This window comes from Mastigoproctus giganteus, chromosome 2 (assembly GCF_048544385.1).
Source record: "Mastigoproctus giganteus isolate SK-2022 chromosome 2, ASM4854438v1, whole genome shotgun sequence".
In the NCBI taxonomy this organism is placed as follows: Eukaryota; Metazoa; Arthropoda; class Arachnida; order Uropygi; family Thelyphonidae; genus Mastigoproctus; species Mastigoproctus giganteus.
Genome location: NC_143576.1, coordinates 23,244,982 through 23,265,649, shown reverse-complemented (window position 1 = coordinate 23,265,649; position 20,668 = coordinate 23,244,982). Strand labels below are relative to the sequence as shown.

General features: G+C 37.3%; 1 protein-coding gene across 1 annotated transcript in view; it reads right to left on the bottom strand.

Annotated features, from left to right (window-relative positions):
- LOC150089220 (uncharacterized) overlaps window positions 1-20,668 on the bottom strand; it is a 221,521-nt gene that overhangs the window by 96,121 nt on the left and 104,732 nt on the right. The window contains exon 8 of the mRNA XM_090389912.1: window positions 5,637-5,783. Coding sequence (XP_090246038.1) covers window positions 5,637-5,783 — 147 coding nt within the window. The remainder of the gene's footprint in view (window positions 1-5,636; window positions 5,784-20,668) is intronic.

Below are 20,668 nucleotides of genomic sequence, written 5' to 3'. Positions count from 1 at the left end.
TACTCTTACTTCATACAGAAGTAAGAGTATTGCTGTCTTTTCATAATTTAGGTGGATGACCTCTGAAGAAGACACAGAAATTATGAAAGATACTGCAATGCTATTTCTACTTTGGTCGTTCTTTTCAAAAATCTGCTATTTCTACCTTGGTCGTTCTTTTCAAATTTTGCATTTTTTCAAAATTCGCACTTTGTTTATAACGTTACTCTTTTCCGTTCTTCCCCCCTTTATTCAACATACATCGCTCCCAGGGTACACGGTATTTTCATTATTAGCATAAGTTAAATTAAAGATTTGCACATAACATTAAAATAATTTTCTATATATATGAAATAAAGTATACTTAAAGCTATAAGGATGATATATAGACAGCTGACATGTAATTTAAAGTTCACACAACAGAGGACCCGAAAATAATTATATGATCAATGAAACTACAGCTAAAACAAAAATGAATAAAGAAAATAAAATGAACAAAGAAATCAGAACAAGAACAAAGACCATTGTTGATAACAGACAAAGGCTAATGACTGTGGCAAACTCCCCTAAATCCAAGGATGCCCTCATAATTATGGCTAAGGTTTGTTTACTTCCTTTGCTGCCTCTGTTAATATAACTGGATAGATCCCATCTACCCCAGGTGCCTTTCTTATGTTTAACTTCAACAATTTCTCTTCCATTTTCCTCTCAGTTATTGCAAATGTATTCAACTCCCTGTCAGCACTTGCTAAACTTCTGACATCCCCCTCCCTAAATAATTCCTAATATGTGAATATAAGTGCAAAATACTCATTCAGTTTGAAAGTTGTTTGTTATTTGGTTTTTAGGAGCATTAGCAACTAAGGCCATATTGCTCCTGGATATGCAGTGGTCATTCCCTGACCTTTCCGCATCCTCCGTATTTGGTGGTGACGGGCTCGAGGCGCCTCAGTTTGTCAGCAACCTGAGCAGGATAATCAACAATCAAACCATCACAATCAATGGATCAATTTGATTCATCCTCTTCCTTCTAGAGACTTCATAAGTAAAGACATTGTTGCTGTTTTTTTTTTGCATCCTTTGCCAAAGATTTCTTGCAACCTACCTTTGCTTGCAAACCTCTTTTATGCCTTGATTACAGACTAGTTTATATCTACCATAGGCTTCTGTGTCACCTGAAAATTTATATGCATCCCATGCATTTTTCTTCTCTGCCATGGGTCTCATTAGTTCATATGACATCCATTTAGGCCTATACCTTGTAGAGTATTTCTTAGTTGGTTTGAAAAGCCTAGTAGCTTCTATGATTAATTCCTTGAATGAAAATTCATTTAGAATTTGCTGATGGTAACATCATCAGTTGGTCCCACTGTATAGAATTTAAAAACTATCTGAGACCACCATAGTCACCTTTATGAAAGCAAAACCTCCTCCCTTTATCTTGATGGTAGCTGCATCATTAAGGAAATTTCAAATCAATAGATTGTTAACAGAGTCACCTAGTAGTTCTTTTATCTCTTAATGCCTGAATAATCACTGCTGATAATAAGATCAAGAGTATTACTCTCTCTTGTTGCCTCTAACATTAACATGCTGCTGTGGACAAGTCGTTCAATAATTTCACAGTCTTGCTAGTCTGTGAGTGACCAACCCACAAGTTCCGGTCAATATCTGGAAAGTTAAAATCTCCCATTATAAAGACATTCTGATTTACTGGCCCACCCTATTTCTCTGTACGCTGTTTGCTTTTTTTTTTCTTTTTTTTTTGGTAGTTGTTGGCGCATCAGCTTCTGTGGCCAGAAGCTGATGCGCCAACCAAGGTTTTTGCAGTACTTTGATCCAAGCCCGAGGCGGTATTCGAACCCGCGACCTTTGGGTTGCTAGGCAGGCACTTTACCCACTCCGCTAGCCCGGTCGGCACGCTGTTTGCTGTAAATAAAAGAAGTAAATAAAAAAAAATAAAATATGTAAATAAAAATAAAAGAAGGCATAAAAATCAGATAAGAAAATAAACTATGTGCTTCCCTCCTGACGCAGGTAACTATCCAGTTGACCACTAAATTTCTTCAAACTGTCAGCTTCAACTAGATGCAGAGACAACTTGTTCCAGTAAACAGCAACTCGCTGGCTGAAAGAAAACTTCCCACAATCCAGTCTAAACTTCCTCCCCCATAATTTGAATTCATGACCCCTAATTAATATCATTCTCCTTAGATGGATATAAAGGTTAAATGCAATCCACCTCAAATTCAATATGAAAACTAATGTAAAAGGTCACATTCATATAGAACTTAAAATGAATTATTTTCAAATAAAATCACAACTGTTCAAAAAGGTGATGTTACTTTGTTGTTCATTGTGAATAAATGAAGACGAAGGAACACTATTCTATTGTGTATTAAAATTAATTTCATTGTAAGCAGTTATGAGAGAATATGAATTAACCCTCATGATTTTAGTATATAAAACATAAGGTGATATTCTAAGATTGTGCTGAATGGGGATTACAGGTTGATTTGATTTGATTTGATTTGATTTTTTGTGGCGCAAAAACAGCAAGGTTATAGTGAGCCATGAAAAGGATAAAATTCAAGAAAGACGAGACTGGTAACCTTTTAAAAAGGTTACTTCGTCGAAAGTGTATACATGTATATATATATATAAAGGCATATCAATAAATAAAATCAGTACAACGATAAAAGCAAATTGTATATTTCATATGAGTGTATAGATATTAATCGCTTTTAAAAATTTAAAATCTGACTGACTGTATATGGCTGTCAGATGGTTAAAAGCAGTAAAATGAGCATTTCTAAAACTGGTACAATCACATAAAATATGTTGAACGGATAAAATGGTGTCACATTGCTCGCACATAGGAGGGTCAATCAGCCCTCAGCAAAAAGAAGTGTCAGATGAAAGTGCCCTATGCGGAGCCGAGCAAGAACAACTTCCTCTCTGCGATCCCTGCGTAAGCTGGACCACCAAGGATGGATCACAGGCTTAATCCGACACAGTTTGTTTGTAGTAATCAGGCGATGCCACAAATCTTGCCATTGAGATTGTAAGATACTACGGATCACTTGCCTGTAGTCTGTATAGGGGACTAACAGGTCAAGATTATCCGACAGGGCTGCCAATTTGGTTGCAGTGTCAGCCAAATCATTTCCTCTAATCCCAATGTGACTGGGAATCCAGCAGAAGCGGATATCGAATCCACCTGCATAGAGGGTATATATTATCTGCTGAATTCGGGACAGGGGTGGATGATTAGTGTGTGACACAGCTGATAAAGCCTGTAGTGCACTCATTGAATCGGCATATATAATACACTGTTGGTATCTATGTTTTCTTATGTGATCTAGAGCTAACTCTATAGCATGCAGCTCTGCAGTGTAAATGCTGCAGTCAAGGGGTATCTGGTCTGATATAGTATGATCTGGAAAAACAGCAGCAGATCCCACATACAATTCTGATTTCAAGCCATCTGTAAAAACTGGCAAGAAGTCAGAATGTTCTGCACGGTGTTGTGAATAGAGCTGAAGGTAGACAGAAGACGGAGTATTAGACGTCGCAATCTCCAGCCAAAACTCACATGCTGGTATTTGCGCATGCCAGTGTGGAGGGGGCTGTGTTGGTGATCAAGCAACCTTTACTACTGAAATGTTAAGCTCATTGAGTAGCTCTTGAACACGAATGCCGAATGGGCGATTAGTAGTCCGTCATGTGTTATAAAGATTTTCCCATCGTGGCTCAAAAACAGATGTCCACGTGGGGTGGTCTGGCAGGGACTTAAGCTTGAAGGTATAGTGTAGAGACAACTGCGTTCGTCGAAGCGACAAGGGTGGTTCATTTGCTTCGACATACAGACCTTGGACAGGCAATGTTCTGAATGCCCCAGTAGCAATACGAATGGCTTGATGATGGATGGGGTCAAGCCAATGAACACAGCTACTTCTGGCAGATTGAATAAACCTGAGACCCATAATCTAATTTTGAGCGTACAAGTGCACGGTACAAACGGAGTAGAGTGCATCTGTCTGCACCCCAGGAGGTAGAAGAGAGAGAGCAAAGAATGTTAAGTCCTCTCGTGCACTTTGTGTGTAGCTAACGAATGTGTTGGACAAATGTCAGCTTTTTGTCAAAAACGAATCCCAAGAATTTCATCTCTGATACAACTGGAATGGTGCTTTGTCCAAGTCATAATTCAGGCTCAGGATGGCGATTACGTTTGCGACAAAAATGGACGCAAACAGTCTTCTCCAGTGAGAACCTGAAACCATTAGCTGTGGCCCAGAAGTTAAGATAGTCATTAGCTTGTTGCAGTTGTCTCTTAATAATCCACATATTGCATGATTGAGAAAATATGCTGAAGTCATCGACATAGAGTGCACTATTTATAGTTGGAGGAAGTTGTTCAGAAATAGAGTTTATTTTAATGGCAAAAAGTGTGATACTTAAGACAGATCCTTGTGGTATCCCCCCCTCTTGGCAAAAGGGACAGGAAAGGGTGGATTCTACATAAACTTGGAAATAACAGCAGGATAAAAATTTTTTAATAAAAACTGGAAGGTGACCACTTAGACCGAGGTTGTAAAGGTCTTTTAAAATACCAAATCTCCAAGTTGTGTCGTACGCTTTTTCCATGTCAAAGAAGATGGACACCAAGTGTTCTCTTTTTAGGAAAGCATCTCGGATAGATGTTTCCAGTCTAATTAAGTGGTCCAGTGTGGACCTGTTTCTTTGGAAGCTTCACTGAAAGCGGGAGAGAAGGTCATTCGATTCTAAATACCATAAGAGAACAGCATTGACCATTCTCTCCAATATTTTGCACAGACAGCTAGTCAGAGCAATTGGATGATAGTTTTTTGGAGATTTAGGATCCTTTCCTGGCTTGGCAAAAGCAAGAATAGTTGCCTTGTGCCAGGTATCCGGAAAATGCTCTTCAAGAAAGATTCTGTTGTACAGGAAGAGCAGAAGGTCCATGGATTCTGGTGAAAGATGTTTGATCATTTCATAATGGATGTTGTCTGGTCCAACAGCGGTAGCCTTTGTGCGGGCAAGTGCTGTTTTTAGCTCATGGATAGTAAATGGCCCATTATATGGTTGGGAACCCTTCGATGTGAACTTAAGGGCCTGTTTTTCAGTGTTATGCTTTAAGACCTAACTGGCTGTGGGCATTGAATCCCAGTGATACTAATCTGGAGGTCCAGCAGCATCACCAGGAGGTCCCCTCACCACATACAAGTGCCCACGTCGAGGGGGGGGGATTACAGGTGAGAGGATATCTAGGCTTTTAAAATCCAGTTTCCCTCTCACCTGGCATTTATTGGTAACTTAGAATGTATTAAATAAGCTCTCATTGGACAAATTCATTTGAGTTTTCTTCATCCTGTGACCAGTCAAAACCTTCTCTTCTTGAAGGCTATATGACAAGATTCAACAGAAACTAGAAATATCACCTTATATTTTAAGCTAAACATCAGTGTTGCAGTATAGTTCCTTCATATTCCCTAACCATTTACAATAAAATTACTTAATATCAGTGTGTGGTAGAGGAGTGTTTCTTTATCCTGAAATAATTTTCTCTTGCAAATCCTCTAAATATTAGAAACTCATACAAAATAAAGGAAGAAAAAAAAAAGAAAGGAACTCACTTGAACTCCTCCAGCTAGAATTAGTGAAACAGCCAATTTTACAACATACAAGCCATACACTTGTGGGCACAAGCTGGAAAGGATAACATTTCTCCCTTCAAGAGGTTTTCTTTTATAATGATCCCAAAATTCTTTCAGTTCTTCTATCTGGAGGAGGGGAATCAGATATGTAGAAAACAGCATATTCATTATGTTGGAGAAAAGTAAGTCAATCGCGAGCTATTCATTTTAAAAGATGTAATATATGCAATTTCTAATTGAGCAAGAAAGTTCCTTCCTGCTACTAAGCTTGGATGTGGGAGGAATTCATTTCAATAACAGAAATCAGTTTGCAGACGATACGAAGACTGGCAGGGTTGTTAATCACAGTAATGATAATATACAACTGCAACAGGATCTAGAAAAGTTGAGCAGGATGGGCTGAGAGGTGGCAACTAAAGTTTAACGTTGACAAATGTAAAGTACTGCATATGGGTAGCAGTAACCCCAGAGTAACGTGCCAGCGGTGTGGTATTACACTCAGAGTAGTAGAGAATGAAAAGAACCTAGGGGTAAATGTGCAGTTAGATATGAAGTTTTTGTCATATCTGAATGCACAATTACTCAAGGTGTCTTGTCAATGATATACAGAAATTTTTCTAGCAGGGGGTGATATACAGAAATTTTGGAGGTGATTGTCCCCTCATATAAGGCAATGGTCAGACTACACCTTGATTACTGCATACAAGTCTGGAGGCCTCATTTTAGGAAGGATGCAGAGCTGCTAGAATGAGTACAGAGAAGGGCAATGAGATTGGTGAGTGGAACAAAGGGTTGCTCATACCAAGTACTGCAAATTGCAGCATCAGGGGAATAGGCACTTGTGAGGTGATTTAATTGAGGTGTATAAGGTCTTGAATGGTTTGAGCATGCTCAATGATGATGCAATTCTTCCTCTTGCGCAGATTACTCACCTGAGGGGACATAAATCCAAATTGAGGAAAGACAATTGTAGAATTGTCTTTCCTATCAACTGTTAACCACTGCCTAGCAGGGGGTGGTTAATAGTTGGAACAAACTTCCATCTGTCGTAGTGGAGGTCAAAAACTTAAGTTCAAGGCAGAACTGGACAAGCATTTGGAGTGAATGGATGGGTGAAATGGGAAGGGTTTTTTTTGGTTGATACTATATAAGTTTGCTTTCTTGCATCATATGCCTCTACTAATGCTAATGCTAAATATAGATAACACTAACTGAGCAATTATTCTGATGTTTTGTTGTTTCAGATATCATGCTTTACTAGTTTATTAGTCACTGATATTATTACAGTTATTCAGGGCATTACAAGTTAAAACAAACTCAAACACACACATATACACACCCATACAAGCTATAAAGTCTGACAATGATGCATATTTTGTGAATTTCTCTAACAATTTTAATTTAGAACATTGACTAATTGCAGTAATGCTGAAGAGTAAAAGCATGACATATGAAATGCGAAAAGCTTGGATCAACTGTTCAGTTTAGGGTCATATATCGAAACCTTCTAAGTGATTAGTGATCACCAGTATGGATTATATCAGTATTGATCAACTGGTGATATATTGGCTTATGCTACCCATTTTTGGATAAATTCAATAGAAAAGTTTGTTCCTGACATTTCTAAGGTTTTCGATATGTTTGGCATAAAGGTCTTCTAAAAAAAAATCCATCTTATAGATTGCTGACTGTTCTTTGCAATTGGGTATCCAGTTTCCTCTCTGACCATTCACTGCCAACTACAGTAGATGCTTTGTCTTCTAACTTCTCCACTAATGCTAGTGCTCATGCTGTGTGTTTCCTCAGGGTTCAGTTCTTTCTCACACTCTTTTCCTCTAATATATTAATGACCTTCTTCACTGAAATCTTATCCATAGTTTTGCAGATGGTACCATGTTGCATTCCACCTTCCATTTTTAGAAACCCTGTCCTGAACAAACAGCTTCAGCTTCTCAAATATCCCTACCAAGTCCTTAAATGCCAATCTCCAGGCAATTCTTCAGTGGGGCAAAGAAAATTTAATTTTAATCCCTCTTAAACTCATTCCTGTCTTATTTCTTGCAAGAAAACCCTATTGCTGCTTTGCTCAGCTTAGTTGACACTAAGATTTCTAGACAAGATCATGACTCTCTACTATGAATTATAATCTCTAAAAATATCTGAAAAATTCTAATCTCTCATGTATACATCAAATATACATCACAAATATTGCTTCCTCTGCACCCAAAAACCTGGGTTTCTTTTTTGCTCTTGGCATTACCTTTCTTCTAAACAGCTACTCACTCTGTACAAATCTCAAATCTGCCCAACTTTCAAATATTATTCCCACATCTGGGGTGGTGTTTCCAAAACCTCTCTCAGTCTTCTAGAGACTGAGAGAGGTTTTGAAACCATTCAAAAGAGTGCTATAAGGTAATTAATTACCTGTCCCTTACAAAATCTCTCCACTCTCTGTCATATAGACATTTAGTTTCTGCTGCATGCATTTTCCCTAGATACCTCTATAGGCATTGTCCTTCTGAATTGGCATCCATAATTCTTCCAAACAAGCACAGAAACCAGTCAGCATTTGTTCACTGTTCAACTCCAAATTCACAAAAACAACTTTTCCCTCTTCCTTATTTTTCCTTTCTACTTGTTTTCTGAGAAACCTTTCTTCACATGCACTTTCCCAAAATTACAATCTACAGAAATCAATTACAATGCAAACAAATATCATCTGCCTTCTCCATCTACAAACCATACACCGTACTAAGTATTACAGGTTCAAATAACTTTCATGATTTGAGTTTCATAAAAAAAGTTATATACGTACATATAGAGAGTGTTCTGCAATAATTTTTATCCCAGAAGCTCACATCTGGTGTGTATGGACTTGGCACACCCAGGGTCCTGAGCTGGATATCATCATTCTTCTCTTTCTTGGTGACCCTTCTACTTCTGACTCTTGTTCTCTCTCTCTCTCTCTCTCTCTCTCTCTCTCTCTCTCTCTCTCTCTCTCTCTCTCTCTCTCAGGGCGCCTCCGTAGCCAGGTGGGAAGGAGCAGCAGTGCGTAGCACATGCTTCTTGATTAGACCGGGGTTCGAGCCCGTCACCACCAAATACGGAGTATGCGGAAAGGTCAAGGAATGACCACCGCATATCCCGGAGCAATATGGCCTTAGTTGCTAATGCTCCTAAAAACCAAATAACGAACGAACGAACTCTCTCTCTCTCTCAGGGTAATTAGAAATTTTTTTTTCAGCTGGTGTAGCATAAGCCTCAGGCTTCCTTGCACCATATGGCTAATGATAATAATAATAACAATAATTCTAGCCAAGCTTCAGGAGAATTTTCTAGAAGTAATTTGGAGAAAAAACTTTTCCTATAAACCATAAGTTGATTTGACACCATTATTAAGTTAATGTCTAATTTAAACCAGCAATGAATCAATTTTCAAGTCATCTTTATTATCACCTTAACATTTACAAGCACATTTAAGTTCCACTCAACCTTCAGTTTATTATTATCAATTACACCACTCTGCATAGTTTTCAATGTTTGTAAACTAATAGATGTTTTTAATTCAGTTTTTTACACTGATTTCAGAAAGGTTATTCATTTTTTCCTATCACGTAACATTTTTTCACAAATCACTTAAGTTGATGTCATGAGCTGTATTATTGAATGTATTAAGTTAGGAGTAAATGCTGAGAATTTGAAAACTAAATCTTCACACTTTGGCAACACTGCCTTCAGTCATTTGTTTCTTGCCCTTCAGAGCTCCATGCACCAGTGTTTTATCAGCATGAACTCAGTTATTTTTGAGGTTATCATGTCAAACTTGTGCTGAAACATGAGTAAAATGTCTTTGTGCAAATGTTTGAACAATCCAAACTTATTTTGTTATATTTATGGAAGTTATGTAGTCCTCAAGCAAAGACAAGATATTACAGATTTTGTAAAAAATGTGTATTCTGCTTATTTTGGAGTGAAACTGTGTGACCAAGAAAAACAATGGGGTCCACATAAAATTTGCCGAACCTGCTGTTATGTTCTTGTTATTTTGGTTTTTAGGAGCATTAGCAACTAAAGCCATATTGCTCCGGGGATATGTGGTGGTCATTCCCTGACCTTTCCACATCCTCCATATTTGGTGGTCATGGGCTCGAACCCCGGTCTAATCAAGAAGTATGTGCTATGCACTGCTGCTCCTGCCCACCTGGTTACAAAGGTGCCTGCTGAACCTGCGCTGATGCAGCAAAATTATGGAAAAATGGTAAAAAGAAGGCATGCCATTTGCAATTTCCATGATTTGGCGGGAGCCTGCAACCACTGTGATGACTATTACTTTTGCTTAGTTAATGTAGAGGGATACAATGCAAAGAGTAAGAAGGGCATTGTGTATCTAATATTCCATCTGCCATTAGATCAATCCCACATGAAGATAACCTGCTAATTCTGTGCTCTCCACTTATACTGGAGAATGTAGCAGCAGAGGGTGCTTTTTATTGTCTCATCAAAGAGGAGTCTCAAAGGTGTGTTGCTCCACAATGGAAATAAATACGGGTCGATTCCAGTAGCTCACTCTGTGCATTTGAAAGAAACATATGAGAACTTGAAGAAGTTGTTGACAAATATTAAGTATGAAGAACACAGTTTGTTGGTCAGCACTGACTTTAAAGTGATAGGCATGTTACTTGGATAGCAAGCTGGCCACACAAAAATGCCTTGTTTTTTGTGTGAGTGGGACAGTCAGGCAAGGAGTAAGTAGTGGTATCTCAAGGGTCTGGCCAAAGAGGGGCAGTTTCTTGCCTGGATCAAAGAACATAGTTCACAAACCACTGGTAGACCCCAAAACTGTTCTCCTTCCACGCTTGCACATCAAATTGGGTTTGATGAAACAGTTTGTGAAAGCTTTACTCAAGAAGGTCCCTGCTTCAACTATCTTGGTACTAAATTCTCATCAGTCACCCAAGAAAAGCTAAAGCAAAGGTATTTTTGTTGAACCTCCAATTTGCAAACTGATGAAGGACCAAGATTTTGAGGGAACTATGAATAAAAGAGAAAAACAGGCATGGGTTGAGAACTTCTTAGGGAACAACAACAACAATGATCCAAAGAATACAAGAATATAGTTGGCAAACTTCAAGAAGCTGGCTGCTTGTTATTTTTTTGTTGGTTTTTTTTTTTTTTTTTAGGAGCATTAGCAACTAAGGCCATATTGCTCTGGAGATATGCGGTGGTCATTCTCTGACCTTTCCCCATCCTCCGTATCTGATGGTCATGGGCTCGAACACCAGTCTAATCAAGAAGTGTGTGCTACGCATTGCTGCTCCTGCCCACCTGGCTACAGAGGCGCCCAGCGTTCTCCTATGCACGGCACAAGTTTCGCATCCAATTGGGCTGCAACGTGAGTGTCAAGGTACATTTTTTATACTACCACATCAATTACTTCCCAGAAAATCTAGGAAGTGTTAGTGAAGAACAGGGTGAGAGGTTTCATGAAGACATTAACGACATGGAGATGGGTACCTGGGTGGATTATCAATGTGATGGCTGACTATGTTGGATACTAAAGAGGAACTGTAAAGTTGAAGGACCCAATCAAGAAACAAAAATTTGGCCCATCGTAAATCGTTTTTTAAAATGAGAAGTGCGTGTTCAGTGAACTTTTCATCACACAGCCCTTTTTAATAGTGTTTTGAACATGTACTTAAATATAAAAGTCTGGTAAAAGTAGCATTTTATTACAATTTAAAATGACAAATTCTGTAACAATTAATAAAAATTTGTGAAAAATCAAATTTTCTTTTGCAATTTTTGAAGAAACCTGATGTGATGGAAACAAATGGAAGTCATTTTTGAAATCAATATTAGAAAATGATTCAGAAACCCTTTTCTGAGAAAACCTCAGTGTGAATTTTTTTTTTAAATGCAGAGTAGTGGTACTATTAGATTACAAGTATATATAAAACTAAATCCAATCTTCAAAATTACCATCTTGTGTCTGCATGCATGGTTTCCAGGCATTTTTCCACTGAACATCATCCTCACTGTATGATCAGTTTGTTTCTGATTTCAAAAGTAGCTTCATTTACAGGAGATGGTTAACAGGAGAGACTACTTCTACAGGGATGGGATACACTTAAATAGAAAGGGTGCAAGAATATTTGCTGATGCTATCGAGGCAGTGTTAGGTGGGTCAGAAAACTGCTAGCTTGGGAGGATACAAAGACTAATAGATTAATAGTAGCCACTGGCAGAGGTGAAAGTAATTCTTGCACTGCTTCTATTGGAATGAGCAGAAGCCTGAAAAACAAGATGCAGGATATTTCAGAGACTGCTGGGAGTCGTTGCGGTACAAGTAAACACATGGGTTGTGTTAGGGTAGCTAACAATAGAAACAGGTGCATGTATACTTGCGTGTACACCAATGCTAAGAGTTTGGTAAATAGATGTGATGAATTTGAGGTATTGCTCAAAGCATCAAAGGTTGATATTGTTCAGATATCAGAGACGTGGTATCACACAGATATAAGGAATGCAGAACTGGAATTTGGGGAGTACAACATCTACAGAAAAGATAGACAGCATAGGAAGGGAGGAGGGGATATGCTATTAGTTAAGAAACACATAAAATCCAAGGAAGTGAAGCCAGTTGACATAGCTGGACAGTGCAGTGTCGAGTCAGTTTGGTGTGACATAAGCATTGGGAAATCAAAATTGAGAGTAGGAGTGTGCTATAGGCCTAATGACTCTGATGAGTATAATAAAAAACTGTACAGGGAAATAGAGTGGGCCAGTACATCAGAGAGTCTTATAATGGGGGATTTTAATTTACCAGATATTGACTGGAATTTGTGGGTTGGTCACTCACACACTAGCAAGGCTTTTGTGGATTTATTGGATGATTGTTTTCTACATCAGCATGTTCGGGAGGCAACTAGAGGGAGTAATACTCTTGATTTGATTATCAGTAGTGATTCTTCATGCATTAAGAATCTGCAGATAAAGGAACCACTAGGTGGCAGTGATCACAGTGTGCTGAAGTGGGATTTACTCAAAGAGGTAACTACCATCAGGGGTAAAGGGAAGGGTTATTGCTTTCATAAAGGCGACTATGATGGTCTGAGACAGTATTTAAATTCTATACACTGGGACCAACTGAAGATGTTACCAACAGCAAATTGAAAATGGGAAGCATTCAAAGAACTTATCTTGGAAGCTACTAGGCTTTACATACCAACTAAGAAATATTGTTCAAGGTTTAGGCCTAAATGGATGTCAGATGAACTAATGAGACATATGGCAGAGAAGAAAAATGCATGGGATACATATAAATTAACATATGACACAGAAGCCTATGATATATACAATTTGATCTGTAACTAAGTTACAAAGGAAGTTAGGCAGGCGAAGGCAGATTACGAGAAATCTTTGGCAAGGGATGCAAAGAAAAACAGCAAAGAGTTCTTTTCTTATTTATGTAAACCCTAGAAGGAAGGGGATGAATCAGATAGGTCCACTTGATATCGATGGATCAACTGTTCATGATCCTGCTCAGGTAGCTACCAAACTAAATGAATATTTTGCATCGACATTCGCACATGAGGAGTTATTCAGCGAGGGGAATGCCAGAGGTGTATTCAACTCTGGCAGTAAGCTAGAGAATCTTGTAATAACTGAGAGTAAAGTGGAGGAGAAATTGTTGAAGATAAACACAAGAAAGGCACCTGAGGTGGATGGGATCTATCCAGTTATATTAAAAGAGGCAGCAAAGGAAAGGAAGTAAGCAAACCCTTAGCCATAATTATGAGAGCTTTCTTGGACTCAGGGGAGGTACCCACAGACTGGAGATGTGCAAATGTGACACGAATTCACAAAGGAAGATCAAAGGCTGACACAAATAATTATAGACCTGTGAGTTTAACTTCTGTTCCAGGAAAATTAATGGAGGCACTGGTTAAAGAAGCACTGCAGGATCATCTAGACAAGACTTCAGTTATAGCTCGGACACAACATGGTTTTGTTAAGGGGAAGCCTTGGCCTGACCAATTTGATTGGATACTATGATGTGGTCACAAAGCAACTGGATGCAGGGAATGACTTTGATATCATATATTTGGATCTTAGAAAGGCTTTTGATACTGTTGCACAAATTGGAGCAGTGTGGCATTGGAGGCAAATTGCTGCTATGGATAAAGGGGTGGCTAAGGGGGAGAAGAGGTAATCAATGGACACTGCTCATCGTGGAGCAGTGTCCATTGATGTTATTAGTGGAGTCCCTCAGAGTTCAGTGTTGGGTCCATTATTGTTTTCGGTATTTATAAATGATATTGATGATGGTATATCAAGTTTAATGTCTAAGTTTGCAGACGACACAAAGGTTGGCAGGGTTGTTAAGGACACTACTGACAGTATGCTGCTGCAACAGAATCTGGAAAGGTTGAGCAGATGGGCTGAGAGGTGGCAAATGAAATTTAACATTGACAAATGTAAAGTACTACATATGGGAAACAGCAATCCCAGAGCAATGTATCAACTCTGTGGTACTACACTGACAGTGGTAGAGAATGAACAGGATCTGGGGGTAATTGTGCAGGCAGATATGAAATTCTCTGAGCAGTGCAGACGTGCTGCAAGAGTAGCTCTTGGTGTCTTGTCAATGATATACAGGAATTTTTATAGCAGGGATAAGGAGGTGATTATTCCCTTGTATAAGGCAATGGTCAGGCCACACCTTGAGTACTGTATACAGGTCTGGAGGCCTCACTTCAAGAAGGATGTAGAGCTGCTGGAACGAGTACAGAGAAGGGCAACAAGATTAGTGAATGGAACAAAGGGGTACTCTTACGAAGAAAGGCTTAAGTTTTGCAAATTACAGTGTCTGGAGACTAGGCACCAGCGACGTGATCTGATAGAGGTGTATAAAGCCTTGAATGGTTTGAGCATGCTCGATGCTGATGGGATTCTTCCTCTTGCTCAGAATAATCACCTGAGAGAGCATAAATTGAAATTGAGGAAAGACAGATGCAGGATAGATGTGCGGAAATTTGCCTTTAGCCAGCGGGTAGTTGGTTGGTGGAACAGACTTCCATCCCTTGTCATCGAAGTTGATAGCCTAAATAAATTTAAGGCTCATCTGGACAGGTATTTCGAACGAACAAAGGGGTGAAGTGGAAGTGGATTTTTTTTGTTTTTTTTTTTTGGCTGATGCTGCATAAGCTTGCTTTCTTGCATCATATGCCTCTACCAACTGTTGTCTTTTTTCTGGCTTAACATCTGGGAAGTATGTTCTAGACTTCATATAATACCGTAGGAAATCTAATGTGTGTAATTTGGGTGACTGAGCTGGCCATGTCACTGGTACACATCTTTCTTGATAATTTTTATTTAGGAACTCCGAAACCACTCTGCTAAAATGTAGAATGTGCCACCATGTCGCATCCCCATTTGTCTCGAGTCACAAGAGGCATGTTCTCTAACAACAGCAGTTCATTATTCAGAAAACTCATGCAATATGCAGCTTTTAAAATCTATTGATAAAATGTAGTGCAAGCGGGCAGCTGTCTACTTCAAATATGGTAAATGTGGTAACATATTTATCTAAAATTGGTGTTGAAAATTACATCCTCCTACTTTAAGCAGATGGTACACATTATTTTGCATTCAAGGGTAAGATGCCTTGTGTTGTTGACAATACAGGGTAAACTGAGTTCATCCATAAACAGTGTCAGGCAAAATTTTTTAAATGTGCTTATAGACAATCACAAAACTGTGAATGGATGCAATTTAGCCCATGGTTTTTATCTCTATCACTCTGTACTCTTTTAGAGGTGATATAGATAAAATCCATCATTGTGCAACAGCTTACATCTTGTGTTGGTGCCATACCAGCATTCGTGGAAATTCTAATGTTCTGTTTGTTTGTGAAAAGGAGTCATCCTTAAAGTTCTATGTCCATTCTGAAATATGAATATTGTAATATAGAATTCTCAACTATGGATATTGTTGCTGAATTTCTGCTGCAGAAGCCCTTACAGTTTCACTGCAGAAACCCTAACAGTGTCATCTCAACATACTAGGACTTAACTCGATGAGGGTGTAAAATCAACCTATGGTTTTCCAAATCACAATGTAAAACACACTTTTTTCTAATACATCACAGATTACATGTGTCTAGTAATTCGACCAGTGTCATAGTGAAATTTTCCAGCTCAATAAATTTATTATGGTACAACAAAAGGGGAGACAAAAAAAAAAAAAAAAAAAAATCTTGCCTTAATTCTTCATCTGTTCCATGGCATCTGATAAATGGCACTTTTTTGTTTGCTTTTCTGAATAAATAAAACTTTCCATGTATCTTTTCCCACCAATTTTTTTCTCTACATGGCAATGCAGTATTTTTGTTTTTGCTTCAATTTGCTACAGTTACAAGAGGACAACTGTTTATTATTTTGGAATTAGCTAGAATATACAACACTCTAGTTAATTCCACTGCTCATAATATATCACCCTCACTCATTCATTCAGATATATTACCTGCAATTTGATATGAATAATAGGTAACATATCTGCATCAACTACACATGATAATTTAGCTCTATGAGGGAGGGAGGGAGTGAGTGACTGACTGAATGTTTGTTATATGAAAAGTCAGAATTTGGGAGGGGTGGTTTAATAACAGATAAGAGAAAAAATGCACAGAGCACAAGCAATTTTAAATAACAAATTGGGGTAAATCATTTAAATTCCATAGTTTTCACAATTCAACAAAAAGCTAAAATTAAATTTTTATAATAAAAAAGAAAAAAATGCTGTCTGAAAGATGCCAGACAATATTTTTTAGATTCTATTTAGGGATGTAATGGACGGAGAGTTAAATAAGGATAGCATATGAATAAAATGGTTATATGTACTAAATATATTTGAACATATATTTTATCCTTTCAATGTGTATACACTGCATTAAGGTAGAATTTTTTGTTTAATTTTGCTTTCAACAAACATATTTACCAATTTTCTGCAGGACACACTTTTCCTGAAAAATGTACCTAAAATATCCCTGCATCTCATGATCCAAAAGTATATTAGACATATGACTAACATATTTTTGAATATTAGGCTGACATTTTTATCTTCAGGTGTGACTAGACACAATACAGTCAAAATGTCCAAGTGTCATTCTAAAAAGCAGGTTTATTATTTTATAACTATTTCAGATTGCATGTAATAGAGACAACAAAAAGCATGGATTCTGAGACACAGAGTTAGTTGTTAAACAGCTGACTCTGTGTTTTACAGTTAACAGTAATAAACAGCTAACTCTGTTAAACAAAGAGTAAGCTGCAATTACAAGAGTGCTTAGTCAGTTTCGGCCATTGGACATCTCAATTAACAAACCCTTTAAAGTATTCATGCATTAGTAGGGGACTAAATGGATAGAGGCACCAAATCATAATATTACAACAATAGGACAGAAGAAGCAACCAACCCTGCCCAGGTGTGCAATGGATTTAAAATCAGTGGGCATTAGTGAAACACACGACAGTTGCCATGTCTTTCAAGAAATATGGAATTAACACTGTTCTTGATGGCCTGAAAATGATTTACACTTTGAAGAAAATGAAAGTTCAGACCATAACATCAGTAATGATGAGTGTGGCAATAACAACAATACATTATTGGCATCATATGACAAATAAAAGCTCCATTTTATGCTGACATTTAGTAAGAAACTGTGAATTTGTTCCAAATAAAGACAATAAATATTTTTTCTCAAAATGTGCTTTCTAAACATGTCTATGTCTTATCGTCTAGAACACCCCAACTTTTTTAGTCACGGAACACTTTTCATCTCACAATATATATACGGAACGCAAGTTTAGCAGGAGCCAAAGAACTGTTTGCTAATATTTTATTACATATGACGCACTGTGCATCAAGAGCATCTTTATTTCTAACACATGGAAAGCCAAAATTCAAATAACTGTCATTATACTTTCGTTTTGGTCTTTTATTAGTTGGTTCCTGTTTTTTCACTTTGGATTTTTGGGGAACAAAAGGCTGCAATTGTTCATCCTCACTTTGAAGTATGACAATATTGTGTTCACTTTTATAAACCCTACTAGAAGTATTTGCTTCTCGTTTTAAAGTTCCTTTTTTCAACCACAAATCCATGGTCATTTATTTTAATAATAATATTTCGAAATACTGATAATTATCAAAAAAAAATTATACAAGGAAGCAAGTTTAGTTATAATATCGGTTCGCTTCCCCCTCTCCTTAAACCTGTGTACTCCAGGCTAAATCACATACGAATGGCATATTAGATCACTACATTGCTACTTTTTCGGAGATGTCATTAGCTCTATGCATACTTCTCTATGCAAAAGTCCACCAAAATAAAGTGTTTCATGGTCTATTTGATTATTAGTCTATGACAGTATATTAATAACCACAAAAAAAAAAAAAAAAATGTTAAAAATTATAATGATACAAAAGTGGTGTACGCTACAAATATGAAAAATTTATTTATTTTATTTTAATAATAGAATAGCAATTGCTTAAAAAACAGTACTCACCTTGAATAAATCTGCAGTGGTATATTGAGAAGAGGTGGTTAGTATTTAGGTTGAATTGTTAGCTAAGAAACTAAGGGGGGAAATGAAGAAAAACAGAATTTAAAATAAGCACAAGGAGGTAGAAGTGTACACATCCGATCCTTGGTTGTCATTGAAGAGGGAAGAAGTCATTTGAAAGCTTGAATAAAATAATACGATGAAGCCAATAGTCATTACGAAGGACTTTCATTAAATAATAACGTCTTCAGTTGGCAATTGAATGGGCATAGAACGCATGTTGTTTTAAAGGTTTAAGTTTATACTCTCGTGAAGCATTTTTTGATACATGGGAAAATTAACTGCGAAAGGTTCCAAGCTGGTGAAAGGTTGAAGGGGAGTTTGGCGTTAATAATTTTAAGATTAGAATGATGTCGACACCATTCAATCACGAGTGCTTCATATTGAAGAATTCTATAATTAGATTTGAGTTAAATAATGGAAATAGCAGAGTCGATGAGACAGGTGTGATTGTGGGTTTGGGCATGAATTGTGAGTTCTGTACTGGCTTGACTTGTTCTAAAACTGTTGAAATGGCAATATGCGCAGGTGTTGGAGGATTTGGAATAACCGAATTTGGTGGTAGTGCTGCCAATGTAACAGGCGTCACAGTTTGGCTGACATTTTATGAGGTATATTATATTATTAAGATTGCTGGTGGAATAAGTGTGTGTATCTTTATAGGAATTAAAAAAAGATCCTAGTTTATTGTAAGCGGAAAAGACGAGAGAAATGTCTGTTATTAAAAATACGGCGGAATTGTCCTGCAAGTTCACTATGGTAGGGGAGGATTATACGAGTATTGATTTTATTATTGTGTCCGGTTGGATTAATAATTTTATTTTTGGCGGTGGAAATTGTATTTAGGATGAGTTGAGGGGGGTAATTGCTATTTCCATTATTAAACTCAAATCTAATTATAGAATTCTTCAATATGAAGCACTCGTGATTGAATGGTGTCGACATCATTCTAATCTTAAAATTATTAACGCCAAACTCCCCTTCACCAGCTTGGAACCTTTCGCGGTTAAATTTCCCAAGTGTCAAAAAGTGCATCACGAGAGTATAAACTTAAACCTTTAAAACAACATGCGTTCTCTGCCCATTCAATTGCCAACTGAAGATGTTATTATTTAATGAAAGTCCTTCGTAATGACTATTGGCTTCATCGTATTATTTTATTCAAGCTTTCAAATTACTTCTTCCCTCTTCAATGACAACCAAGGATTGGATGTGTACACTTCTACCTCCTTGCGCTTATTTTAAATTCCATTTTTCTTCATTTCCCCCTTTAGTTTCTTAGCTAACAATTCAACCTAAATACTAACCACCTCTTTTCAATATACCACTGCAGATTTATTCAAGGTGAGTACCGTTTTTTAAGCAATTGCTATTTTATTATTAGTCCACCAATACGGTATTATAAGATTTCTAATCTTTTATATTATTTTATTTTATTATTAATTACAATTTTCAGGAAATACTTGTTCACATCTCACGGAGCACATTTTGGGAAATGCTGGTCTAGAAAATATGGTACCTACAATGTACCAAGGCTACAGTGCAATACTCAACTAGTGCTAACAGACCTATAGCAGAAAGAGAGAGAGAGAGAGAGAGAGAAAAAAAAATTTTTTTAAATACTGACTAAGTGGCATTAAATTAAAACTTTATTTAAATTTACAATAATGTAGAAAACCCAACTATGCAGGCAAATAAACCACAGTTATCTGTAAGCATACTGCCAAATAACTGTGTGGGGAGTGGGATGGAAGAACTTCTGACATGAAATTATAACATCAACAAATGAAATTACACACAAAATGATTAAATGAGCTGATATCAGAAAAGACCTACTCAGCAAAAACCCAACTGGCTACCTGCATATCAAGGTTTCTCAGTAATAATAAAAAACTACCTTTTTCACCAATATACATATATTATATACATAATAATGTAAACTTGGTAGCATAATAGGTATTATTGTATATTTAGGTATCCCTAGTTTAGTATTCTTAAATAAAACTGAATTTAAATAGAAATCGTGACTCAGACTAGAGAAGCAAAGAAAAAGGTTCAAAGTAGTGGGAATGGTATGGCTTAGGAGAACTGAAGGGGGGGTAGTTCTACAAACATGGCCTTACAAAATGTGTTGCTTGTTCAATGTTCACAGATCTATTATGGGCAGATATAGCCAGAGAGAATGTTTTTGTATGTTTAGTATAAAGGGTATGAGGAAATTAAGTATAGACTCAGAGTTCTGATGGATATTTATGAGAGTTTGAAGAATAGGGATGATGTCCCATTGAAGGAATTAAAATGTGGGAGGGGGATATCGAGCTCTCAGCTGCTCATCTCAATCCAGAGCTGACTCTCGTGCATCATACAAAAAAGCAGCAATCCCAAAGA